Genomic DNA, 27,878 nt, shown 5'->3' on the forward strand with positions numbered 1-27,878 from the left:
AGGGCACAGAATGGCCCCAAAACAAATGACTGCCCAGCCCCAAATTTCAACAGTGCCCAGGCTGAGGAAGTCTGCTCTAAGATACAGTAAAGCTTTCAAAAAAGAATATCAGACTTTGCTATAAGCACAAAAAGCAAGGAACAAGTAGAAATGGCTGCTTAAAAAAGGCTGGGTGGTGTCCTGATGAGAATTGCAAATACCAAGAGTACAAATGAAGAGCGAAGGGATAAACAAGAAAAGCGATGTTCAGTACGTAGGAGGCGACACGGAGTGGAGAGCCCAGCCTGAACCCACCGTTGGGCCTCCACGTGGGGGTCACTCAATTTCTGACTGTATTTAACCATGGCAACTGGCAGGGTACGCCGCCTCCTCAACAAACACATTCATCAATTTGTACGGCTCCCATTCTTCAGAAACACCTCTAAGACAATATACGAAATCCATTTTCTCCTGATTTTACTTGAAGATGAGTCGCACAAGAGGCTGGCTATATGCTTGATTTCAGGCTTTTAAACGGGGAGAGCGGCTATTTAAGAAAAATTACAGGGTGGGAAAGGCAGACAAAAGCACTAAAGAGACACTGAATCATTGTAATTGTTATGGGAAGTGGGGGAAGGCCATCCAGCTTAACCAATTTACACCGTTTTGCTTTACAAAATAAACATATACATTATGCTGACAATTTTGTGCCACATTTCGCATGCTGGAATTAAAATAGCTTCAGAGAACATTTGGGAAAATAGCAGAGGGAAGCAATAAAATGAAATGGCAAAGAACCATTAGCTATTGAAGTACACCTATTACTATTCAAGGTAAAGAGCCTAATGAAGTTCTTCTTTCTCGGTTCTGTAAATAACTTCCTTCCCCCATCTAGTGCCCATCCGTGTACTGAACCACAAGGAAAACGGGGTTCCTCTCACGGACCCACACTTCTTACAAGGACGAGCACTTGATAGCCACAAAGAGAAGAACCCCGGACTGAAACAAAGCGGTCATGAGGGTTGCTCTTAGAGCACCCGGGAATGTTGCAGAGTTCTTGAAGGGGATTTAAAATGCTATGTTGCGAGAGGAAATGGACAAGTGCAGCCTTGACCTGTGAGTTAATGATCACTCTGAGGTTTTCAGGAACATTAAACAATGGACATGCGCATCTTCTCCTTTTGGCCAAGCACGTACATAGGAGAAACAGTTCCTAATGGGAGTACACACAGAGTTTGGGGATGACTCACTTTAAACCTCATTGTTTAGAACTGCAATCGTTTGCACTGGATGATAACTTAGAGTAGGGCTGAAGTTGACTTGACGAAGCAAAACTTTACAGAACATGAGATTTACTAATAGTATACACCAGGTAACAAAATTAAACAAGCTTCAGTCATCGGTGTGAATTAAATCATTTTTCTGCACTTGTTAAACAGGTCCCCTAAGAGACTGTTTTAGGCACCTGCACATCAGCAAAAGGAGGAGTGAAGGAGGGAGAGGAGGAGCAGGGGCACCAATGGTGCGCGTTTGTTGTTGCTCTTTGTCAGACAGCGTGTGAAGGACATAAGAACAACTTGTTTTGCATTAAGCGCTTACAGTCAGCAACCACCTTATGAGACAGGTACTGTTAGGGTCTAGGAACCCTTACCTGCAATTCCAAAATCCAGAACCATCTGCGACCTGGCAGGCTTTCTGTAACTCATTTACCGATAAAGCTTGGACAGCCCAGGTTTGGCAGCGAGCCCTGACCCGAGGTGACGTGACTCTGCATGAGCTGGGAGGGCCGCACGAGGAGGGGCTGCTCACGGGTTTCGCTGCAGAACGATGCATGTGGTAGATCACGGGGCCTGTCCCTGGCCCCCCCGAGGAGGGCGGTGTCAGACTGCCTTCTCTATCGCCTTTCTAAACTCCGAAAATTCTGAATTCAAAAACACATTGGACCCCTGGGGCTTCAGGTAAGGGGTGTGGGCTGTGCTGTCCCTGTACTGAAGGTGCGTGAACAAAATCTGCCAGGCCATACTCTGGGGAGCGGGCCCCAGGTCACACCTGGAGGGAGGGAGTGCGGGACAGAGACAGGATCCGCCTCGAGGTTCTGACTCCGGACCCACAATGTAGTCGGCAGTTGCGTGAGTTACTCTCCAGGCTTGGTAAGTACGATGCATAATTGAAAGTAAGAAATTGAAAGCACATTTAAATGGTACCTGTCCCTCACTCAGATAACTCAGTCACTGAGGATGCTACGTGAATGAGTCACTGTCCTGAAGAGGCCTCACTCACCCTTTTCTGGCTCTCTTCCTGGCTGTCCATGTCTCGAATCTTCTCCAGAATGGCCTCCTCTGTGGACCCGATCATGCCCAAGCTGCCCCTAAGGAGGACTGCAATTTTCTCCCTAAACGAGGCGTGCTGGCTTTGCGAGGCTGCGGCCGCCTCCAGACTGGCCTTCAAACTTCTCTCCAACTCGCAGGTGTCTTTCTTCAAGAGGCTCAGCTCCTGCTTCGAGGCATCCCAGGCCCGCTGGCCCGCAAGCAGCCTTTCTCGGAAGATCTGAACTTCCCTCTCAAGAGCTTCCTTTGCCTCCACAGCACTGAGCAAGTCCTAAGACAATCACATAAAGTGAGAAGAAAAACATTAGCAGCCAATGAGAGGCACCTACGCTTGCTTTTCAAGGAATCGGGGTTTAATCCTCATTCCATTTTAAAATCTAAATCATCTCTTCAGAAAGTTATTAACGCCAGGTAAATTTAGGTATCTAAAAAAGAGAAGGGATATATGTCCTGGTCGGGTAGCTTAATTGGTTAGAGTGTCGTCCCCATATACCAAGGTTACAGACTTGATACCTGGTCAGGGCACATACAAGAAGCAACCAATGAATGCATAAATAAGTGGAACAATAAATCGATGTTTCTCTCTCTCTCTCTCTCTCTCTCTCTCTCTCTCTCTGAAATCAATCAATAAATTTAAATTTTTAAATATATTTTTATTTATTTCAGAGAGGAAGGGAGAGGGAGAGAGAGATTGAAACATCAATATTGAGAGAGAATCATTGATTGTTTGCCTCCTGCATGCCCCCTACTGGGGACTGAGCCCACAACTCAGGCACATGCCCTGACTAGGAATCCAACCATGACCTCCTGGTTCATAGGTCGATGTTTAACCACTGAGCCACGCTGGCCGGGCAATAAATAAATTTTTTTTTAAGATAAGAAATATAAATCAGGGCTAGGAAAAAAATAAAATTGACATATAAGCCTTTTCTATGTGGACTTCTGGAAAGAGTTAATAAAAAACAAATCATTGGGGGGGTAGGGGAGGCCGGGGAAAGGTCAACGGGGGAAAAAAGAAGACATATGTACTACTATTTGTAATACTTTAAACAATAAATAAAATTTAAAAAAACAATCATTGACTTATATACTAGTAGATTCAATCCATATCTAGTACTGTATGGTTACAAAACCATTAGTTCTCAAGCTTGGTAGACAGGGAAATTGATTTTGAATAAACAGTAAACCCTCAGACTCCTAACTAAATACTAAAAATTGACTAGAGGTGTCTCTTTAATACTAGTTCAAATAATAGACTAGCATTCTCATAGGAACATCATTGCATAGAGAGTAAGGTCTTTCTTTCAATATTCATTGGCTGTGTATCCCCTTTCCTCATGAAGACAAACTAAAACTGACAGGACGTGGAGGAAGGAGCAGAGATAACTAGCCATTTGGTGGGTGGGAGAATTAAAAGTAGAGGGAGTAAACCACCATGCGGAGAATAATAATTCCAATGAATGTTAAAATGTATCCTTAGGTTCATAAAAATAATGAAAGGCATAGGGAAGGTTACCTGAGCACCTATTTCTATTTACCTTAATCTAGAATGTTCCAGAGAGACATAAAAGGGGCATCTTGAAAATTCATTTTTTAAAAACCAACACTTGTTGGCATCAAGTTCCAAAACACATGAGTTCACATTAAATAAGATTAAGCAGTTGGTTGACCAGCTCTGCTATAGTACTGCAGCCTACTGAACTGACAAAAATCGTTTATTTTTTATTAAAAATAGTAGTTAGGGGTAAAAACAACAACTAAAAAGAAACAATATCTTTGAATAACAGATTCTACAAATACACTAGCCAGTAACATTTCAGGCTGTTAGTTAAAATGCAGTCATGCCTTTTGCATTAAAACTGAGCTTTAAAAGAAATTTACCTCCACCAGCAGCATGTAGACAGGGAAAATATTACTTGAAAAGCTCCTTCCTACTTTTTATTTATAAAAGAGAGTGTCTTACTTTTCCCCCCTCGTTTTGGTGGTTTTTGTTTTTAATCAAGGAAGCCTCAGGCATCAATTTGACATAAAAGTCATCACGCGGCGAGGTAGAGAAGCTCCCTTTCAGAGATGTAATAAGCAAACTAATTGCGGGACCTGTTTTGTGAAACGCTTTGCTCTTCAAGGTCCTGGCAGCAGCTCTGGAACCCTGATCCCTTTCCCAGCTAGCCCTCTGACAAGAAGCCCACCACTGCTGATTGAATTTTGGCCCGTAAGTAACGAGTCAAGGACCCTTTATCACAAATACGATATTTTAACGCTTTACTCATGTCTTTTCAGATGGTAATACAATAGCTGCTCAATTTCAGTAACCAGTATCAGGGCTGGTGACAACAAACGACGCCTATTATATTTCACTTGGAAACTCCAATCCTAATGTGTGGTTAGAAAGCCGAGGTCCTAATTTCAAGGATGCATGGATTAAAAAAAAACAACATTTTTTTGTTAATCCTCACCTGAGGATATTTTCCCATTGATTTTTAGAGAGGTGGAAAGGAGGGCTAGAGAGCAAGAGAGCGAAACATCAATGTGAGAGAGAGTCATCAACTGATAGCCTCCCGCACGTGCCTAGACCAGGCTGAGGATTGAGCCTGCAACTGAGGTACTGGAATCGAACCCATGTCCCTTCAGTCCGAGGGCCAATGCTCTAATCACTGAGCAAAACCAGCTAGGGCTCATGGATAGAAATTCTAATCTCCTCTGTTCTACAACCCCACAGAATATTAGATATTAATTTTTATACTGAAAGAAAACCCTTATTGCAAAATAAGGGAGTTTCCATGGCCAATATACTGCTAACCAAGTATTTTCAAAAGGTCCACAAAAAATACATCAGACACTGGAGTACTATAGACTTACTATCAGTTTGGAGTAAACTACCCAGTTGGCAGCTTACACCAGAGACCAATAACCACAGTTAAAATATTACAGCTCCGAGGGATTTTTCCACCTCAATGTCAGACCGTGGTCTCACTGCCTTAGCGACAAGGACCACAACAGTCCACTAATAATCCAAAGCACGAACACAGGTCCAGTAAAAATCAGAAAGTTTCATCTGGGATCATGGGATACAGTGGCACATGGCAGCGGGTCCGATTCCCTTCCTGGACATGTTTCAGTCCAGTGACTTATTTGCTAATTCGCGTATGAAATGCAAAACTGGGGAGCCAGTGGCAAGGCCTTGGGGACAGCCACTCTCCCGGTGCTCTGAGTAGCACTTCAGGGGCACAGGGCTGATCTGCTGGGCACAGATGTCCTCAGACTGCAAATGCAATTACCTGTAGAGCGATCAGGAGGCAGCGGCCAGAGTGGAGTCTGGTTGCGTGGCTACCTCAAGGACACGCTGAAGTAATGTGACATGGGTATCGCGGGCCAGGACCTGAGGCTGCTGTCAGACCACACTGACACGCAAATCAGGGCTGACCTCCACGGGGGAACCACATCTGCAAATAAGGTCAGGCCCTACAGAGACCGTGACAGCGGTCACTTCACTAAATTCATTTTAATTAACGAATCTTTAGATTCAGTCCTACTAATGCAGCAAATGAATTATGATACCTTTGCAATTACTTTTAACAAAGACAGTTGTAAACGATATGATTTAGGCATTCCATTCAACTTCTTAATTAAATGCATGTCTTCATTAATTGCCAGTTAAATGCATTAAGCAATGAAACTAAAGGTTTGTGATTTAAAAACACAGTTGATTCCTATTATAATGTTGCTAGCTATTTATTATGTGGATTTGGATATGCGTGAGATCAAACTGCCTCTCAAAAAATACAATGACTAATGTCCGGGTGGAAAACCTCTGGCTCTGGCTTAATTCATCCAAACCTAGACAGACTTTGAGAAATTAAAAACCAGTTGGCTGCTTCTACCTGCTGCAGTTAAGGTGAACAAATAAACTCAGAAATCCTCCCCAAACAGGTACTCTCATTCATTGCTGTTAGAGGTGTGAATAGATATGATAGGTACATGTTTACACCAAAATATGTAACAAAATGTAACAGGCACATATCCTGTGGCCCTGCAATTCCAGTCTTTAAAATATACCTGGAGATTATTAAATATGGAAAATAAGGCATGTGCAAAGTTATTCAATCATAGGTAGCAAAACAGTAGGTACTACATGAATATTCACTGGCATGTGACTGGTTAAATAGGAGACATCCACTCCACCGAACATTATGTAGTCTTAAAAAGAACAGAGGAAACTTTTTATACGCTGACATGAAAGGCTCTCTGAGATAGATACAGTTAGTGAAAAAAGTCAAGTGCCTAACCATGTGTCTAGTACCATTTGCACCTAAATAAAAAGACAATCTCCACACATATGCACAGGCGACTGCCGGTTCTGATCATCTCTAGAGAAGGGAACTGTAGCCAGTGGGCAGAAGTGGAAGGAAGATGAGACAGAACAGTGGCAACTCTGAGAACACCCAGGGAATTTGGGTCCATTAAAGTTCTGTCAATAGTGATATGAACACGCACACATGCACGCATACATGCACATGCACACACATGCATGCACACAGACATTAAACTTAGGCTGCATAAGTATCTAGAAAAAGGAAGGTGATGTCCTGCTATTTCTATTTCCCTGTTTCTATTTCCCTTGAACTAAACCAAGCCTGAAGTTTGCATTTGGTTCTGGGATACAAATTTTAATAGAGATCAAACCCTCCTAGAACAGTGCTACTCAAACTGTGACTAAAACTCTAGTGTACCTTCTAGAACTGTTCCCAGTCCCAACAAGATAATTTCAGAAATTAAGGGTAAGAGCAGTAATTTCTATAGCAGTTTGGCATTCTTCTTGTTTGTTTACTGTAACAACTCATTTAATAACCTTATGTAACACTATCTACTTCAGGTATTATCATGAAACTTTCTGTGGATGAGAGCCTTGATATCCATTTTTGAATAGGTATAGACCCTTCGGGTTTTGTAGAACTGACACAGGAGCTACATATCTGTTGTGTAAATAAGAACATGTTACATGTGATGGTTTAAGGTTGTTTTGCCAACCATTACCCAAAAGTATAAAGTATATCAAACACAGTCCATTTTTTTTTCATCAAAAGAATTTAAATTTCCATAGAAAAATAAATTAAATCTAACTATGCCTTTACACAATAAATTGATAAAACTGTCTACTGATGAATACTTGAAGATGGATTTTGAAAACACACTCGCTTTACTTTGGAGACAAGTTACAAATAAATATCTTGAGCTCTCTGAAATGGCTTTAAACCCTCTTCTAGTATCAACAATCCTTTGTGAGATTCGTTTTCTACTGTAAGTGCTTTAAAAGCAAAACACAGAAACAGTTTAATATACATTAGCCCCTGCTAGTAGCATTGTCATCAACCCAACCAAGATGAAAAGGTTAACAAGCAGGAAGCTAGCTCGTTATCACAATAAAACTTTCATTCAAAGTGAGCACACAGGACTTCAATACAGGGAATTTTAGTCCTAACTTCTTACTCAGATACAATTGCGGAATGACAAAAAGCTGTCAGTACAACAGTGTTTTCTGCATTAACCCTGCACACACACTTTCAAAAAAGAAAGTGCACAATGTATATGATTCTTTTCCCCGCTTTTATTCTTATTATATTTATCCAAATTATATTTATATTAATTTTATGTCTGTGGCTTCTGATACTTAAAATGCAAACTTATGCTTTTTGTGTCTTTTAAAATACTTTTTCCATGAATTCATTTTTTTGATTTTTTTTTTACAAAAGTATTGGTTAGCAATGGATTGAAAATAAAGGAAAAACTAATCCTTCCCACAGATAGTTTGAGAAAAGCTGTACAAGAGAACATTCAGAGTTCAGAAAGGAGAATGGTGAAAGTCCTGAAACCATGTTCTAAGAGGAAATGGTAGCCCTCACCAGTTTGGTTCAGTGGATAGAGCATCAGCCCAAGGATTGAAAGGTCTCAGGTTCAATTCCGGTCAATGGCACGTACCTCGGTTGCAGGCTCTATCCAGGAATCAATGTGTTTCTCTCACATTGATGTTTCTCTCTGTGTGTCTCGCCCCCTCCCTTCTACTCTAAAAAATCAACGGAAAAATTTCCCCAGGTAAAGATTAACAACAAAAGAGGAAATGGGAAGAGAACTAGGAGATCTGTCCTGTAGATGTCTTCATCTAACTGAAGGCAAGAAGGAGAATGAGGTCTGTTCTGCGTGGGCTCACGATCTAATGGCGTGCACATTGCATAGTAACATCTCACTGCAAAACGAGGAAGACCTTCCCCAAATCTGAGCTATCCCAATGGCAATACCAACCTTGGGAAATAGTGAAAATTCAGCTCAAGTTTTAAATTCTCATCACTGACAAAATCAGTACAAGTTGACAATGACTGTAGCTGCCCATGAAGCCAGTATGTCCCGGGCTTCCCTACAGTCAGCACTGCCCTAACCTGGATCAGACTGTGCCCCGAGGACCATGGACAGTTCCCAGCTGGAAATGTGAAGAGGGACATCATCCAAATGGAATGGATTCAGCATCATATGCTAAGATTAAACCCATAATAAAAATATTTAGGTAATCCTGTTATTTAAGTGCTAATTTATTTTAAATGTATGAACAGAACCTCAAGGCAAAGGAATGAAGACTTAATTATAGTTACAGAGCAGAAATAAATATTACAAACCTTGATAATGTATATACTATAATATTTTTTAAAATGGAAAGTAGAAATAAGGGAGTAAAAAGTAGGAGGCATTAAGTTCCTCATATTCTATATCAGAAAATCTAAAGATACTATCTCACATTGTTGAATCAAGAACAGAAATGCATTACTTTAACATCTTAATGGCAATTATCAGAAGTTAAAAAAAGTGTAAGACTGTGGCTAGAAGTGGAAGAAGAGAGGACTTGAAATTTTACTTTGGAATCTTATCAACATGTTTAGTTGTAATTACATGAGCAGATTATTATTTTAGTGTTTATTTTCATTTTTTTATTTTTATTGATTTCAGAGAGGAAGGAAGAAGGAGAGATAGAAAGAAACATCAATGATGAGAGAGAATCATTGATCGGCTGCCTCCTGCATGCCCCACACTGGGGATCGAGCCTGCAACCCGGGCATGTGCCCTTGACCAGAATCAAACCTGGGACCCTTCAGTCCGCAGGCTGGCGCTCTATCCACCGAGCCAAACCGGCTAGGGCTGTTAATTTTCATTTTAATTCCTTTCCCAGAGGCTAGAATTCTCCCAACCTCACAGATGATAAGAAAGAAGATTCAAGCAAGGGAAGTTTGAAAGATCTGGGCTGTTTTGCCAGAAGAGACTTAGTAATCCATGATAAATGTCTTCAAATACTTGAAGGGTAATCATAAGAGAGGGGATTCCCATTTATTCTGTGACAATTCACTAAGAAAGAACCAGGATGTGGACATGAATTATAGGGTTCCTGAGCCTGACTTGCTACAATGAAGAATTGCCAAATCATTAGGACTGCACAGAGGAGGTGAATTCCCCGCCGCTGGTGGAGTTCAAGGAAAGGCTGGACCCTAGCTAGACAGGGACATTTTAAAGATGGGACTTACTTTACATACAGTTAGATGATCTGGATTCTAAAAGACCTTCAGCACCACATATGCTAAAATTGGAATGACAGAGAGAAGATTAGAGTGGCCCCTGCACAAGGATGACATGCAAATTCATGAAGTGTTTTATATTTAATCAATACTAGATAGATGATAGATAGATAGATGATAGATAGATAGATAGATAGTTAGATAGATAGATAGATAGATAGATAGATAGATAGATAGATAGACAGACCTTGAGGTCATTTTCGACATTATGATTCTATGACTGTAGAGATCTTTAGTTTCTTTAGCAATTTATCCTGTCTAGCAATTTCTCACTTTCAGGAACTATTTCCATACGCCTGTACTCTTAATCTCTGGATAAAAGAAAATAAATGGGAAAGGAAAATAAAACACTGAGCATCAATCATGTACTGCGCATGTCCTCAGAACTTTATGTATATCATTCAATCCTAAGAATAATTGTCAGAGACAAATCCTTGAATAATGTTCCTATTTGACAGACAAGAAACTGAGATGCAAAGAGGTAAAGTCAGATGCCTGCGATCATAGAGCCAAATGGTTCTAGAGCCCGGATAAAAACCCAAGAGCCTGTACACCACTCTGCTCTCCGTGACTCCGTACGTCTTCCTTCTTACATAACAGTACTGCTGGCTGACAAACCAAGAAAGCAGAGGAGACATCCCCTGGAGTCTGCCTGACTCCAAAACCAGTCTTCTTTCCTAGCGTCAGTTCTAACTCTGAGGATGAAAGGAAATGCGGACAGTGTGGAGGAAAAAGAAACCGTCTGAAACCCAATAAGTACGTTTAATTTCTGAACCACTGATTTGAACTGATGTCTGCAGGGAATGTATGTGTGGCTTGTGTGGATAAAGTGACTCCTTCTCTCCCCGTTAGATGATTTCACGATAACCAAGAGAAAAGGTGCCAACCTTCGATAGTTTTTAAAACATACTTCAATGTCAACTACTAAAGATTTTAAATACGATATATTTCCATACATATAATGAACCACCTGGCTTTCTATTGGGGGAATGTTCATAAAGTAACTTGAATAGAGTCGTTAAGAAAATCAGAAAAGCTGAGTTTGGTAGAAGCAGTCCCCAACCCCGCGGATACTTGCACCTCCACAGTCTTTCTGGACTTCTCTAATAAAGTAAGTTTCCTACCTCAAAAACAGAGCTTTAGAAAGCATTATGAAGACTCTCCCTGAGACCAGCAATGTGTCGGGAAAACCGCTGGACAGTATTTTTCAGTAATAAATCTTTGGAGTCGTAACCCTATGAATGAGGACTTTATTAAAGACCACAAATGTTTTATTGCCCACATTTTTTTTTTTACAATTTTTATTATGTTGGCAGGAACTTCATCCCAAAGTGAATGTGTTTCCAAAGTCTGAACAACATTGCATCAGTCGTTTACAAGTCAAGACACTTATGTAAGAAAAGGAATGAGTTCTGGTTTTTGTAATGTGCTCTTATAACACATTTTCATTTCCTAGTGCTAATCTTCAGAAATGCATTTTTATAAATATTAAATCCCTAATTTTCGAGCCTGATAATCCTATAACTACTATTTATAATTGATTAAAGTTATTCATTCACTGAGGAAATTTACATAGCTCTTCATTGTTGTTCCACTAACAAATAATTTTTGGCATCAGACTTGTAGGTAGAACGTAGCTGTGAATATACAAGTAAAGGAGATTATTGATGAAAGCATAATAATTTAATGACCAGAGTGCAAATCCCAGCTTTGCTACTTAATTGTTGTGTGCACTTGAGCCAAGTACATAATCTCTTTTAGTACTTAGCACAATGACTGTGTTAATGGTAAGTGCTTGATAAATGGTGACCATACTAATGACTGCCAATAGTATTCATGTAAAAAGTCGAGAGCCTTAAACCTCACTCAGAAAGTTTACTCACAGGTAAAATATTAAGAGTGTAATTCTGAAATAATTTTATATATATTGTAAGAGCAAATGAGTAAATAATGTTGGGATCCAAAAGATACAAAATAAAAGGATATTAAGAAAACTCTAGATTGTTACTTTTTATTAAAAACTAGAGGCCCGATGCACGAAATCCGTGCAACAGTAGGCCTCCTTCCCCTGGCTGCTGGCACCAGCTTCCCTCTGGCACCCGGGACCCGGGCTTCCTTCCAGCCGCTTGCAGGCACCCAGGACCCGGGCTTTGTCTGGTCTAATTAGCATATTAGGTTTTTATTATTATAGATACCAGGTAATACTGTCAAAATAAAATAAAAATTTTAATAAGACTATGAGTTTTTGTTTGTTTTTCTTGTTTGTTCATTTGTTTCTTTTTTATATCCCGCATATGAGTGAAATCATATGGTTCTTGACTTTTTCTGTCTGACTTACTTCGTAGAATGATAGACACAGACAACAGTATGTGGTTACCAGAGGGAAGAGGGGTGGGAGGTTAGTAAAAGGTAAAGGGGTCAAATACATAGTGACAGAATAAGATCTGACTTTGGGTGGTGGGCCGACAATGCAATATACAAATGATGTTATCATAGAACTGTATACCCATATAATTTTATTAACCAATGTCACCCAAATAAATTTCTTTAAAAAAATAAATTAAATACCACTATAAATTTATTACTAAAAATGTATTTCTAGATCTGTCCACTGAAAGCAATAACACCCCCAACAGCAGCGAGCCTACAAAGCCTAAATCTTGTTTCTAAGCACCGTTCACCAGCAAGCGAAAACAAAGGTCCTTAGCGAACAGGTTCATTTTAGTTCTGTAGTCTGAAACAAGAAAGCAAGGAAGCGATGAAAGACTACAGGAGTCAGGTTACAAGCTACAGAGACCATCTTCACGGGGCTCCTGCTGGCCAAATGTGATAGATTTTGAGCACACACAAAAAGAATAATTGATTTCAACACAGGAAATAAGTAAAAATCCCTGTGTCCATAGAATCGAAAAGAAAAGGAAAGAAAACAAATTAAAAGCTTTTCTATACAGAAGAATGCCAGCTAATAAGTAGAATGGTAAAATAAGAATATTACCACTTTGCCACCACCCTGGGTGTAAGGCAGGCAAGAATCGATGGATGCTAACATCACTGGGTGAAGTCAACGGGAACAGAATTCACCTGCCAATTATTGCCCCACAGATACCTTATGTAAAAGCATACCTTTACACTAAAGAGATGGGCAATAAACTTAGTGTCAGCAACAATGGAACATTCTAAATCATTTGCCCCCAATGTGATGAAATATTAAGCATACAACTTTACCACTGAAATAGTCTTGCCAAAAGGTTTACAACCAATATTAAGCATACAACTTTACCACTGAAATAGTCTTGCCAAAAGGTTTACATCCAATCCAGACTCTAGCTACAACTTTAAGTGTATAGGGTATAGAAAAACAAGTTAAACAATATCATGAAGATACAGTCAGAGCACTTCTCCCCAACAAGTCAATGCTATTTAAAAAAAAAAAAAACACTATAAAAAGCTAAAAATAATCAACAAATGCAATGAGTAAACCTAGACTGGATCCAAATGTGGGGACGAAAACAGCTATAAAAGACATTCTTATAGAGTGATGACAGCTGAATGTAGAATATTAGATGATTATTGGTTATTGTGTAACAAATGACCCCAAACTTAGGGCTAAATAAAACAAATGTCTATCATCTCACAGTCCCCATGGGTCAGGAACGTGGGCATGACTTAGCTGGGTGTTTCTGACTAAAGGCTTATAGTGTTGCAGTCAAGTTGTTGATCAGGGTGACAGTCATCTCAAGACTCCACTGAAGGAGAATTCACCTCCATGCTCACTCACATGGGAGCTGACAGGCCTCAGTTCCTGGCCACATGGGCCTTACAACAGGCTGGCTGAGTTGCCTCACCACATGGCAGCTGGCTCCCATCAGAGCAATGACTCAAGAGAGATCAAAAGAGTGCATCTAAGATAAAAGTCACAGTCTTTTCATAAACCAACTCAAAAGCGACATCCTATCGCTTCTGACATATCATAGTCACTGGAAGTGAGTCACTTAGTCCAGCCCACACACGAGGGGAGAGAAATTAAATTCTACATCTCAGGGGAGGAGGACAAAAGACTCGTGGGCTTGGAACCACCACAGATGATCTCATGGCTTCATTGTTAACTATGAGATAGAAAAATGGCATTGTGGTTATGTAGGCTAGTGTCCTTACTCTTATGATACATGTGCTGAAATAGCTAAATACAATACATACAACATCTGCAAACTATTTTCAAATGGCTGTCCAAATGTGTGTGTGCGCGCGCGCGTGTGTGTGTGTGTGTGTGTGTGTGTGTGTGTGTGTAAAGTAATAAAACAAATATATCAAGATGCTGACATTTTGTTCATTTTGTTACATTTTGGTGGATGGGTGCTCACTGTATTCCTTCACTCTATACACTGAGTGGCCAGATTATTATGACCACCTGACGTTTGTAGGCCAATTAGCTGTACACTGCATTGTATGGGATATGGAAGCCGAAAGCCTGTTCGAACACCTTTGCTGTCTGCAGTTACCAAGATAAAACGTCTCCAATTCGCACAGGAACACAAGGATTGGACAGTTGAGCACTGGAAAAAAAGTCATGTGGTCCGATGAATCACGTTTCCAGTTGCATCATGCAGATGGCAGAGTGAGAATTTCACAGAAACAGCATGAAAGCATGCACCCCACATGCATGAGTACAACCCTTCAAGCTGGTGGGGGCAGTGTTATGGTTTGGGGCATGTTTTCCTGGCATGGTTTGGCCCCTTTAATTCGTGTGGAACAACGTCTGAATAGCACAACATACGTAAGTATCGTTGCTGATCAAGTTCATCCTATCATGTTGATGGTGTATCCCAGTGGAGATGGCTTCTTCCAACAAGACAATGCGCCATGCCACGGTGCTCGTATTGTGCAGGAGTGGTTTCAAGAACATGAGGGAGACTTTACCTTGCTTAGGTGGCCCCCACAATCACCAGATCTCAATCCAATTGAGCATTTGTGGGACGAAGTTAAAAGAGCCATCAGGCAGCTGGTTCCACAACCATCAAATTTCACAGAACTGGACAGTGCTCTTCATCAGGCATGGTGTCAGATTCCTCACATCACCTTTCAACATCTCGTGGAGTCAATGCCAAGAAGAATCGCCACAGTATTGAAAGCAAAAGGTGTCCCAACAAAGTACTGATGGGGTGGTCATAATAATCTGGCCACTCAGTGTATATTTAAGTTTTTTCATAAGAAAATGTTGGAGTAGCCCAGCCAGCATGGCTCAGTAGTTGAGCATCAACCTATGAACTAGGAGGTCACGGTTCGATTCCCAATCAGGGCACATGCCTGGGTTGCAGGCTCGATCCCCAGTGTGGGGTGTACAGGAGGCAGCCAATCAATGACTCTCTCTCATCGTTGATGTTTCTATCTCTCTCTCCCTCTCCATTCCTCTCTGAAATCAATAAATATTTTTTAAAAGGAAAAAAGAAAATGTTGGAGTAAAGTAATTTACTTGACCTTTTTAAATTAGCTAGAACCGCAGCAAAGGATTGCTGTGGACTGAATTGTGTCTCCCTGAAATTCATTTGTTGAGGCCCTAATGTCCAGTGTGGTGGTGGTTGGAGATGGAACGCTTGAGAGGTGATTAGGTTTAGCTGACATCGTGAGGGTGTTGTCCTCACGCTGGGATTGGTGCCCTTGTAAGAAGAGACACCAGACAGCTTTCTCCCTCTCTGCCACGTGAGGACACAGCGAGAAGGCAGTCATCTGCAAGCCAGGAAGACAACTCTCACCACGAACCTTCATCTTGCTCTCCCAGCCTCCAAAACTGTGAGAAATAAATGTCCACTGCGTGAGCCGCACAGTCTGTGGTATCTGGTATGGCGCCCCAAGCTGACTAACACAAGCGCTTTGAAACGACTGAAGCCACTTGGTACCAATGACAAAACCTTTGCTCTTTTCAGCAAAGCTAATGTGTCAGGAGAAGAAATCCAGTGGTAAGAAGGGATTTGGGATGCAGGGAATTGGGAAGCGCGGGCATGGAAAGTATTATCATTACTGTGGATCGTTTCACATTCCAACCACCCATCTCATCCAGCTTGGCAGTGATCACTGGAGGCATGGAAGGCCCACAGGGAGACCCCACAAGAATGGCTCCTCGTACTGCATCCCAGTCCAGAACCCCTTGAGCCTGTGGGAGACCACTGGACCTTAGCCCCTCATGGAGCCTCTCTTTTTCAGCATTAGTCATTATCTAATTCAAAATTCTGTCCCCTTTACTATTTAATCGTCTCCTCTGTATTTTAATAACTGCACTCGCTAATTTTTGCCTTTGGAAATTGATCATTACTTTTTTTTTTCATTATTGTTGAAAGTATTACAGGTGCCTCCTTTTCCCCCCCACTGGCCCACCCCAATCCCTCACCTTATAGCCCACCCCAATCCCTCACCCCAGGCCTTCACCACCCTATTGTCTGTGTCCATGGGTTATGCATATATGCATACAAGTTCTTAGCTTGATCTCTTCCCACCCACCCACCCTCCTCCTTGATCATTACTATTAATCCCAGAATTGTCACAAAATTTTAAAAATATAATTAAAGGTTTATATAGTGTTAAAAGATTCACAGTATTAATTCTCATGCTTAAACAGGTTCTAGCTATTTGATAGGATCAAGCAACTCACTATAAAAATAAAAGTTTAGAATTAAGAGCCCGTTTCCTTTGGCAACAGGTCTCAAAATTATAAAACCCATATTCTTTGACCCTGCAAGTCTGCTTCTAGGGTTCTGTCTTACTGATATATTCTCACACACAAGATACAAGATTATTGGTAGCACCCTTGTTTATGATAGCATGTAGTGTATTACCTGTGTTAAGAGAAAAACACAGTGTACTGAATATGCTGCCCTTGTTAAAAATAAATAAAAACAGTAAGCCTATGCATACATGCACGTGGGATGGTTCTAGAAAGGCATATAAGAAACTGTTAACAGAGGTTGCCTCTGAGGACAACCGGGTAGCTGGAGGCAGTGGGTAAGGGGAACACTTTTCACCATGTACTATTGTGTCCATTTAGAATTGTATATCTTGCTCAAAAACGTAAATTTTTAAAAATGTAATTCTTATGCTTAAAGTCAGACATTCCCCATGAACCCTGTACCTTTAAGTGTTTCATATTTCTTTTTGTCCTCGTTTTCTAGCTCCGCCTCACACGGCCCCTCAGCGCCTGCCCACCGGTGCGCACCCACTTCCCACGCTGTACCTGCCGCAGCCCGTCCCTCTCCTCGGCGCAGGAGGCGGCTCTCTTCTGCTCCCTGTGGACTTGGGAAACCAGCCTCATGATGGTTTCTCGGCTGGCTTTTGCCTCCATCTCATGGACATTCACGGTCTCTTCAAGGGTAACAAGTTGTCCTTTCAGGGACGTGTTTTCCGTGCACAGCTCCCTGAGCTGCAGAGAAAGCAATCGCAGCTGTCCCACGGAAATGACAAGTTCACACCCCTTTCTGCAAGCCACTCGGGTCCCTCTCTCCCCCGACGACTGCACCGTCGTATGCAAACTGGGGGAGCCCTACCCCTCCATCCACTCAAAGGTCACATGGGCAAAGGCTGCCTCGAAACTCAGGGCGGACCCTGTGGGCAAATTAAAATTAATCCAAAGGTAGGCACAGGGGAACAGTGATGAGAGCTCAGCTAAAAGCTTGCGGCCAGGGCAAGCACCCCGACGTCTAAACAGCTGGGGGAAGGTGATGATCTGCAAGGTCACAGCAGCCATGGCCACGGGCGTGGTGGAAGAAGAGGCACCAGCGGCATGCAAGGCGCGGCCTGGCACAGGAGAGAACGCAGAGAGAGAGCAGGACTTTTAAAAACAAATCCTCCGAATGGATGCAAGCATAGAAAAGTCCTGAACGGCGCGCTCCAACCATGGTAATCACTGGGATTAGCGGGCACTGATTCTCTATGTTGCACCTTTGCGTTAACTGGGAGCATCAATAAGACTAACTAGGAGCATCAGTAAGTCTACAAGGTTTACAAAGACGGCAAAGAAAAGCAGGCGGGCTTCTAGGCCACAGGGACGCAGCCACGCAGGCAGCTCATTCTGTCAGGCCACGCGGAGGCCTGCAGGAAGCCCCCCAACTCCAGCGACGGGGTCGGGGCTGGTGTGAGGACTCTCCGGGGAGTGGGCATCTTTAGGCCTCAGCCGTCTGCCAACGTGCTGCCCTGCGCCCGACTCAGGGCTGCCCCCTCGCTTGAACACGTTTCCTCATATTTGCATGCTCGCTGCCCAACATCCTTCCAAAGGCCCCACCTCAGAGGGCACTCCTGGGCCAGTCTACCTAAATTAGCCTCCCCCGCCGCTCCCCTGCTTCACTCTCTATGCCGCGCCCGGGTTTGGTTCCCCTTTTCTATGTGGATCATGTTAGATACTTATTTCCTCCTCATCTTCACCCCACAGTAAGGGAAGCTCTAGGAGTGCCCAGACTTAGTCTTGCCTCATCCACGGCTGTAGCCCCAGAACAGCGTCTGGCATAGAGGAGTCACTCAGACAGTATTTGGGAAATGGAGACCTGAGAGTCACCTGCCTCCTTTCCCACCAGGGTCCCGGGACTGCGTGTGCACACGTGGGTGTGATGGCTAGAGAAGTGAGGGGACGGCGTTGAGACGGAAGGTTTTGCTCCACTTCTTAAGGGACCAGCTAATGCACATTAAAGACAGCGGCCTCTTGCGCTTGGCAGTGATTGGCACCTGCTCAGGTGACTGGGACGCAAAAGCTCTAGGGTCCTAGTATCTGTTTCAAACTATAGGTCACATTATTATCCAGGTAGAGTGAGACCAACAGATCAGATCCCAAGAGGAGGGGCACGCCATGCCATGGATGGCGGCACGGGGAAGCACCAGGGGCAGTCAGGAGACGGGGGGTGGGGGGTGAGGGGAACCTGGGTGAGGCAGGAGAAGCAGCCTGAGGATGGGCTGGTTAGGGTAATCCCAGCAGGCTCTGGAGTGCGGGGCTGTCCTAGTCCTCTGGCGCCTGGCACTGGGATGACTAGGGCAGGGGAGAGTGGCCCAGTGCTAGGAGTCTGGGTGTGGGCTCTGGCGGGGTTCGTTTGCCGATGAAAGCTGTGCTCCCAGGTGAGTCCTTTACCAGGAACTGACTGGCCGTGGGAGTGGCAGACTCCCTAGGTCAGCAAGGCCCCAGATGTCAAAGCATTCGAAATACAGAAAATACAAAGGCATGATTAACACCCACAGTAGCACCTGGAGGTTGTCTCTGCTGTGGGAAAGGGTGGTATTAAAGGAGCTCCTTGCCCAGCCGGTGTGGCTCAGTGCTTGAGCATCGACCTGTGAACCAGGAGGTCACGGTTTGATTCCTAATCAGGGCACATGCCCAGGTTCTGGGCTTGATCACCAGTAGGGGGCGTGAAGGAGGCAGATGATCAATGATTCTCATCATTGATGTTTCTCTCTCTCTCCCTTCCTCTCTGAAATCAATTTTTTTTAAAAAAAATTTTTAAAGGAGCTCCTTAATTCCCTTTTCTTTTTCCCACCACTTGGCTTTAAAGATTATCCCCTCCAGGTGGACTTTTACAGCCACGCTCCTGGTCACAGGTTAGCCACAGGAGAAGGAGGAGGAGATGCATCCAGCACCCTCTTGGGTACCAGGCTGCCTCTAGGCCTGCGCAACCCACCATGAAGTGGGATACTTCCAGCTTTCAGACACGTGGGAAGCAGACTAATAAACATCTAAGAGGTGGCTGCATGGGGATCTATCAAGAAGCTAGGATACGAAAGGTTTAGATGAAAAAGGAGCAGAAATACGGTGAGATACCTCCAGGTGCCCTAATGAGTCACGATGGGCCAAGTGACCTATGCAGTTGATATAATTAACTTCTATCTTGATGGCAACCCACCATTAAAGTAGAATTATTATTCTGGGGCTTTAATATAATATTAAATATTACTTAAGAACTCATCTTAATCTTATACTCAAGAAATATCCGCAAAATGACACACACTGTTTTTGCTATTGGTGTGTGTGTGTGTTTCTGTCTTAACTCAAAACAAACAAACAAAAATCTTCCTAAAACACACCATTAAAATGAATAACTCATTGTATTTGACAATCTAAATATATTTTAGATAAACACAATCAATCTCTTCTGGAGAATAATTAATCCCCAAAAATGCTAGAAAGGATCTTGGAACGGAGCCTCGGAGAGGTGACATGGTTTGTCCCGGGTCACACACTCAATTAATGCTACATTTGGGCCATGTCCCATTCGCTCGTCACCCCCAGACTCAGCCACAGCTTTTCTTTTCACGGCACATGTCAAAATGACCCCTAAATGTCTTTTTCATATGCATACAAACACCTTTAGAATTAAATCTTCATCTGACATCTTTTCATTCTTCTTATCTGGATCTAAGCAGTCCCGGAGACGAGCTAGAAATTCCTCATGTTCCTTGCAATTCTTCGACATTTGATTCTTATTCTCCTCGTTTTCCTTTACATGCTTTCTATCAGGCAAATAGCAAATAAGTCATCAAACAAAGTCCAGAACTTAAGATCTTTATGGGAAATCATCACTTGCATCACAATAGTTCCCCAGACACAGAGCACATCATTGCCACGCAAACCCTGTAAAGGAGGGAGAAGGTGGAAGCAATTCCGGGGCATCTACACTCTGCAGAAATGTAGGAAAATCTTCATGGCATCTTAGATCTAGTAACAGCAAGGGGGACAGACAGTTCTCTGTCAGCTTTCCCCAACCTTCTAGGATGTACAAAGTGACAGACAGGCCCAACCCCATGGGTCTCTGTTGGGGCCCTGGGGGGAAGCAGGAGAGGGCTGCTACATTGGTTCTAGGGCACAAGCTTATTTTAGAAGGGTTATTTCCAGCATTCCCTAGTTCACGGCCAAGCATAACTGTAACAAAAAGTACATCAGGCCCGGCCAACGTGGCTCAGTGCTTGAGCGTCAACCTATGAACCAAGAGGTCCAGTTCAATTCCCAGTCAGGGCACAGGCCTGGATTATGGGCTTGATCCCCAGTGTGGGGCATGCAGGAGGCAGCCGATCAATGATTCTCTCTCATCCCTGATGTTTCTCTCTCCTCTCTCCTTCTCCCTTCCTCTCTGAAATAAATAAAAATTAAAAAGTACCTCAGAAGCAGGGGGTGCTCCCACCTCTGGAAAAGATCATTATTAATTCTCACACACCCAGAGGTTGTAAAGCATATTGGAAGGGGCCAGTCAAGGAAAATCAGTCAATTTATGCTCTGCTACAAATACTTGATTTCAAATCTCAGGTAGGTTTGCTGAGATAACAGTATACTTCTCATGCTTTAACTCTTAGAGACTAAGAGATCCTCAAAAAATAGACATATTTTAAAGGCAAATTAGAAATCATTTCAGTAATTTTGTACCATTTTTTTACTACTCTAGATAATAAACATGATTATTGCTTTCCCTTTCTGCCATGTTGAGTGTTTACTGCATATTCTTTTCCCTCCATTCAAAGATTAACAAAGCATGTAATTGCATAGACTCAAAAGCATATCATATTCCTATTTAGAAAAATGTATAACAATCAAAGACCAACATCAATATCTCTCTTGGTTCTTATTTTCAGCAAATGGGAGGTAATATGTATCCAGTCTCCTGACTCATGAAAGGCACAATTATTACTATACCTCTGACTGATTTATATAGACGATTCTACACATTAACCCTGAGATTTCAGTCTCACTTCTCTATTCCGAGGGTTTCTAAACTATTTCCACTCCTATGTGCATTTCACTTTTAGCCAGCAAAGTTGCAGGAGTCTATCCTAAAGACATAATCACAGAAATGTGGAATTATGAATGCCCATGGATACTCACTGCATGTTGATTTTGAGTATCTATTAAAGGTGCTAAAGAGACAGTCGTAAACAAAACTAATAAAGATCCTTGCCCTCATGAAGCTTATGTTCTAGATGGGAAGATGAACAATAAACAAAATATTAATGTGGGTAGAATGTATAGAATATTAGAAAAGGACTGAAGGGGAAAAAATTAAGCAGGAGAAGTAAGATATATTTGGGGGGAGTGGGGTAACATTGTAGACCTGCTCACTCATGGAAGCCCTCACTGGGAAGGTGACTTTTTTAAAAAAAAAAATTTATAAGAGTTTATTTGAGCCAAAACGGATGACAATGCCAGGAAGTAAGATTTCAAATGCTTCCTGAGAAGGTAACTTTTGAGGAAGACCTAAAGTTGGCAGAGACAGCCAGATACTATCTGGGGGAAAAGCTTTCTAGGAAAGGGATCAGCAAGTGCAAAAGTCCTGAGGCGGGTTCACACCTGGTGTGTTCAAGGGTCAGCAAAGAAGCCGGACAGCTGGGAGGGAAAGGATAGAGGAGAGGATGGAAGCAAAACAAGGTCAGGATGAGCCTGTTAGATCATAGAAAACGCTGTCTCTACCCTGGGTGAGAAGAGAGGTCATTGGAGGGCTCTGAGCAGAGGACTGATAGGATCTAATTTGTGTTTTTGCAGGATCACTCTGGCTGCATGGGGCACAGGCAGAGGCAGGAAAACCACTTAGGATGCTACTGTAACAATCCAGGTGACCGGGGATAGTTGCTTGGACCAGGTTCGTGGTGTCAGTTGGATGCTTTCGAAGAGTAGATATATTTTGAAGATTAGATCTATTTAGAAATAGATTATGAGATTTACTGAAGGATCAGACACAGAATGTGGAAAAGAAAGAGGCCAAGGATGATGTGAGATTTCTGACTTGATCAACTAGAAGAATGAACTTATCATTCAATGCGATGAGAAAATGTGCAGGAGCATTCCATGGAAACTCCAGGAGCTCAGTGTTGGACACGTGAAGTCTGAGATGCCTGTTGGACAGCCACGTGGAGATGTGTGGGTCTTGAATCCTGGGGAGAGATCCGGGCTAGATATAGAGATGTGGGAGTCACTAGCATTTAGATCATTCTTAACCTTTTGCACTCGGATGTCGAGTGTGACTCGACACGGTTAGCATTAGAATAAAGGAATCGAGAAAAAAGCAAACGAGTGCAAAGGTTTAAAGTCATGAGACTAGAAGAGGTTACCAAGAGAGTGACTTAGAAACCTGAAGAGATTCCTGGACTGAGCCTGGGGCACTCCAATATTTCGAAGTCAAGGAGATGAGAAGGAAAGGGCAAAAACCATGACAGAGCAGGCAGAAGGGTCAGGGAGAGAGTGGGCATGTGCAGTCCTCAAAGCCAAAAGAAGACAGAGTTTCAGGGAAAACCAACTGTGACTGATGCACGGACAGGTCAAGTAAGATAAAGACTAAATCATTTCATTTGCAATGTGTGCTCCCTGGTCAGCTGAGTGAGTGGATTCGGTGGGGGTAGATCCAAGAGAGAAGGAGAGAGGAGAGAAGTTGGAAGTGAGTATGTACAAACACTTTAATAAGTTTTGCTCTAAGGGGAAGGAGAAAAAGGACCAGACCTGGAAGTGTGGGGGTTTTTTTGTCAAGATGGACTAAGACAAATAAATACCAAGTATTTTATTAGTAAAGTTATTACACACAAAATTTAAAAGCATATTTAGTTCTCAATTTTTTCCTGATTATCACCTTTCACCAGAGCCAAGTGTATGGCGAGCCTAGATTTCATGAGCTCTGCATACACTGGCAATAAGACCGAATGAGGAGTGTTTGGGGCGGTCTGGGCTGCCAGGGTATTTTTGTACGTAGCCTCTGAATTAATGCCTCCCTCTGTGCATGACTCCACCACCTCCACCTCTGGTTAAACCTCTACTCAGAGGAAATCTCCCTATTGTCATCATCAGCCCTACACATGATGCGGACAGTGCTGTTTGTTAAGACTCTTGGTGACATTTAGAAATGAATTTGGGGGAAATTTTAAGACTCTGTACATCTCTGAACCTGAGGTCAGTAATTTTTTTTTTCAAATTGAGTTTCCAGGCTAATGCAAGCTCTCAGAACATTCAAAGGCGCACCTTGCCATCAGAAACTAGTATTTTAAACAAACTCAACTAAGAATATACTAAAGTACCCTTACTGTAATTCCTCGTCTAGTTCTACAACCTTCCTCTTCAGCTCCTGGTTGTCCTTGATTGCGGCGTGAGCCGTGATTTCGGTCCTCGTTTTGGAAGCGGACAGGGCTGCCGATTCATCTTCCAGCTCCTGGACCCTGTCTCTCAGAGAGCTGAGGAGAGATGACTTTCTGGCGTTGTTCTCTTTGTAGTTCTCCATCTCGGCTTTCAGTTCCTGACAGGAAGCTTCTTTAGAAAGCATTCTGGACCGGAGGTCTCGAAGCTTAATATGAAAAAGAAATGGAAAGACCAGAAGGATTTCAATGGCATAAGTTTGGAGAAACCCAAAACCGTAATTGCAAATTTCACTCTTTTATTCATGACCTCATCCACCTTTCCTTTTGTTTCTTCATACACGCATCTGTATGACCAGATGGGAACTTAAGCCTTAATAACAGACTTCATGTTCTGTTTTATTGCTTTTTTTTTTTTCCAAAACCAATTGAGCAATGCCTTGTGGTAATTTAGTCTCACTCAAGAGATATGTGTGGTGTGTTTTGCAAAAGGCAATAAAATATTTTGCAATGGTAACCCATTTTCTTAAATCCATATTCCTGCTATTGCTGCTAAAACAAGGAGCCTACATGCTGTGCTACTTGTAATTTCATGGCCACAACCGCTTCCCTTACAGGATTTATACAAAGGAAACATTTGGACTTCTATGAAGTCTGTGGCATCAAAATGCTGCACAATGTATGTGCCCTATTAAGTTATGCTATCAGGCCCACCCTATAAGAAACCATTATGAATGTATGTACTTCTTTGGAACTGTGAGCATGCATCATATATGTATTTTCTCTCTCTCTCTGTCTCTGTCTCTCTTTCTCTCTCTCTCTCTCTCTCTCTCTCTGTCTCTCTCTCTCTCTCTCACCTCCCAAATACATTATCAACTCGTCTTTCAGTAAGGTCCTGGAAGCCCAGTGGAACCGATAGTTACCTCACAGACAAGCCCAGGCTCCTCAAGCTCAAGGCCACCAGGCTGTGAGCAGAATGGGTCTGAAGAGACGCCTTCAGAAATGCCACAGTAGACCTGATCCAGCCCGGAGGGGAGAGGGACTCCAGTCCTCTTGCTAGAATTTCCCCCGCAATCAGAACTGTCACGAGAAAGGGCTTGAGAGTTCCCTCCTATGGGCTCCAGCCTGCAAGCAATCCACCTTAAAGGGACATGTTCCAGAAGAAGCTAACAGCCCTCCAAAACCCAGGCAGCTGCAACCCAGAGAGCTCAGGGGCGCCCAGGCCTCTCAAGGCTGCGGGGCTTCTCTGAGATGGAGAGGCAGCCCGCGCCGCCGTGCTGAGCAGCATGACAAGTGCAGAACCTTCAGGAACCCTCCACAACGGGGAGGTAGGCGCACAGGAAGAGAATCAGTAGAAGCTTTGCCGAAAGGTTTGAATCTGTGGCCTGCTGTCCTGTTTGTAATCGCCTCGCTGCTCTGCTTTCCTCCACCAGAAGCTGAGAGTCCCATTTCTGAGTTAGGAAGATGCACAATCTTACCTCGGACTGAGCACATTCGAATTTGACCAGAGTTGCTGCAAGTTCACTTCGGGCGTGTTCGGCCACATTCCGATAGCGGTTTAATTGCTCCCGAGTGGCTGGGGCTTCCAGGAGATGATCGTAAATTTCCTGATAGGGTTCCCCAGAAGACAAAATAGAAGGGAGGGTGAAAACAACCTTTCTGTGCAGCTGTGCGGAGCAAGATTACATACAGACGCGTCCTCCGTCGTCCACATGTGTGGAAATGCTGCCTAGAGGCGTGCTTTGTTCAGATCATTTCACGCTCACTCCCAAAATGCTAAGGCGGCAGGAGGCCGCCCGGGAAAGAATGATGTGCTCCCCCAGGAAGGCATTAAGAATTGGCCTGTGTCCCTTTAGAGACTCTCCCTCCCCTACCCCCCGCCCCCCCCCCCCCCCCAGCTCAAATGCCATTTGGCCTCTGACCAGAGCCTATAGACAACAAAGAACAGTCAGAAGAGACACCGTGGCACGTGGCATGGGACTAGGAGGCAGTTTCCTTGGTGATCATTCACTATGCTCTTTGTTCTCCATCTCACAGCCTCTCTCCGGATCATGGAGGTGACTGGGGTCACCTGAGGAGTCCTTACTCGTCAAGAAAGGAACTGCCCACAGCTGATGGGGGCCAGCGCAGAAATACAGACCCCCGGCATGGCCAAACTGCCCCAATTTTTCCAGACAAGCCATATATCCAGATTTTGGAAGTGAAAATCTGCAGGTTTTGCAGCTTGGCAACTAAGTTTAATGTTTAAAAGAGAAGCACCGTGTGACCCAAATAAACACATCTGCAGCGCAGACCTGATGGGTTTGGTCTGGGTGTCACGCAAGGTCCTGTGTGGCACTCACACCATAACGCCTGCTTCCTTCAGCGTGAGCGGACACTTACACCCACCTCCACGGGGTTTCCAGGGCCTGTGGTCTTTGGGGAAGACATACAAGAAAGCCACTCGTTTTAAGGGGATATGAAAGAGGTCACATAAAGGAGGATTTCCTGGAATTATCTAAGTGGCCCCAGGGGACACACCAGTAAAACCTGTTTATGACTGCCCAGCCACTCAACTGCCAAAGACTACTGTTTGGAAATACTCATGAATGCAAAAGTCATTCTAAAGCCCTTCACTTTCCAACAAGCGTTGTCATGGCCAGTGTGTTTCAGGCCACAAAATGCCAAACAAAACCTTCAGTGCACTTAGGAACAGCCACTGCTTGCCAATCACAACATATCCAAGAAGATGGTAGGTATGTACTCCTGGGGAGAAGACATAAAACTTTTAACTGCATCTAATAAGAGAACCACATCCTGCTCAGCCTCACTCAGCTTTCAGGGGAACTGCTCCGCCCTAACCACCACAGCAATATTTTCTGAAATCTGCCATGTGTAGTAAGGACCTGGGTCACTGAGGAGAAGTTGGAACTATAATATGCTTGGCACACAATTTATAAAATTCATTAAAAAAATAAGTTCAGCCCCGCCAGTGTGTCTCGACGGTGGAGCGTTGACCCAGGAACCAAGAGGTCACCAATTCAATTCACAGTCGGGGGCACATGCCCACAATTTTGGACTTGATCCCCAGTAGGGGGTGTGTAAGAGGCAGCCGATCAATGATGTTCCTCTTTCATCCATGTTTCTATCTCTCTCTCCCTCTCTCTCCCTTTCTCTCTCTCTAAAAATCAATAAAAACTTTTTTTAAGCCCTAGCCGGCTTGGCTCAGTGGATAGAGTGTCAGCCTGCGGACTGAAGGGTCCCAGGTTCGATTCCAGCCAAGGGCACATGCCTGGGTTGCGGGCTCAATCCCCAGTAGGGAGCGTGTAGGAGGCAGCCGATCAATGATTCTCTCTCATCATTGATGTTTCTATCTCTCTCTCCCTCTCCCTTCCTCTCTGAAATCAATAAAGAAATATATATTAAAAAACTTAATTTAAAAAAACAAAAGAAAGAAAATAAGTTCTTCAACAGCTATGATTATTTCTTCCAATGACTAGTGCCATTTTTCAGGCAATGGTGTAGTATACCAAAATTTTACATTTTCTTCTTATGAAAATATATTGTGTCCATTGAACATAATATTGAGAGCCACAGAAGACAGTTCAGACATGGCCCCTCATTGTAGGAGGTTACAATCTAATGCAGACACTACCAGAAGCATTAGCATCTTCAAATGTCCATTGGTGAAAGGAACTACACATGGAGATGTCATTGCTTTTAATACTGGACCGGGGCCTAAATTAAGAAGACTAGATTAATGGGTTTAGAAGACCATTGCCAGGTCAATGTCCAGCAGACTGGAGATTATTTATCAATAAATATTTACTGAAGGCCTACTCTGGGTCAGGCACTGAGCTTCCTGTCTCATAAGAAAATCATCATCAACCAACCACATTAATGACTGAATAATTAC

The 27,878-nt window shown here is 43.1% G+C and overlaps 1 protein-coding gene across 1 annotated transcript in view; it reads right to left on the bottom strand.

The window, feature by feature from the left end:
* ARMT1 (acidic residue methyltransferase 1) overlaps positions 1 to 27,878 on the bottom strand; it is a 130,555-nt gene that overhangs the window by 15,103 nt on the left and 87,574 nt on the right. Inside the window, exons 5-9 of the mRNA XM_079781396.1 lie at positions 25,462 to 25,590; positions 23,936 to 24,192; positions 20,248 to 20,392; positions 17,142 to 17,327; positions 2,260 to 2,577 (exon numbers count right to left, since the gene is read on the bottom strand). Of these exons, the coding sequence (XP_079637522.1) occupies positions 2,260 to 2,577; positions 17,142 to 17,327; positions 20,248 to 20,392; positions 23,936 to 24,192; positions 25,462 to 25,590 (1,035 nt within the window). The remainder of the gene's footprint in view (positions 1 to 2,259; positions 2,578 to 17,141; positions 17,328 to 20,247; positions 20,393 to 23,935; positions 24,193 to 25,461; positions 25,591 to 27,878) is intronic.

The sequence above is a fragment of the Cnephaeus nilssonii genome, assembly GCF_951640355.1.
Source record: "Cnephaeus nilssonii genome assembly, chromosome: 9".
Lineage (NCBI taxonomy): Eukaryota > Metazoa > Chordata > Mammalia > Chiroptera > Vespertilionidae > Cnephaeus > Cnephaeus nilssonii.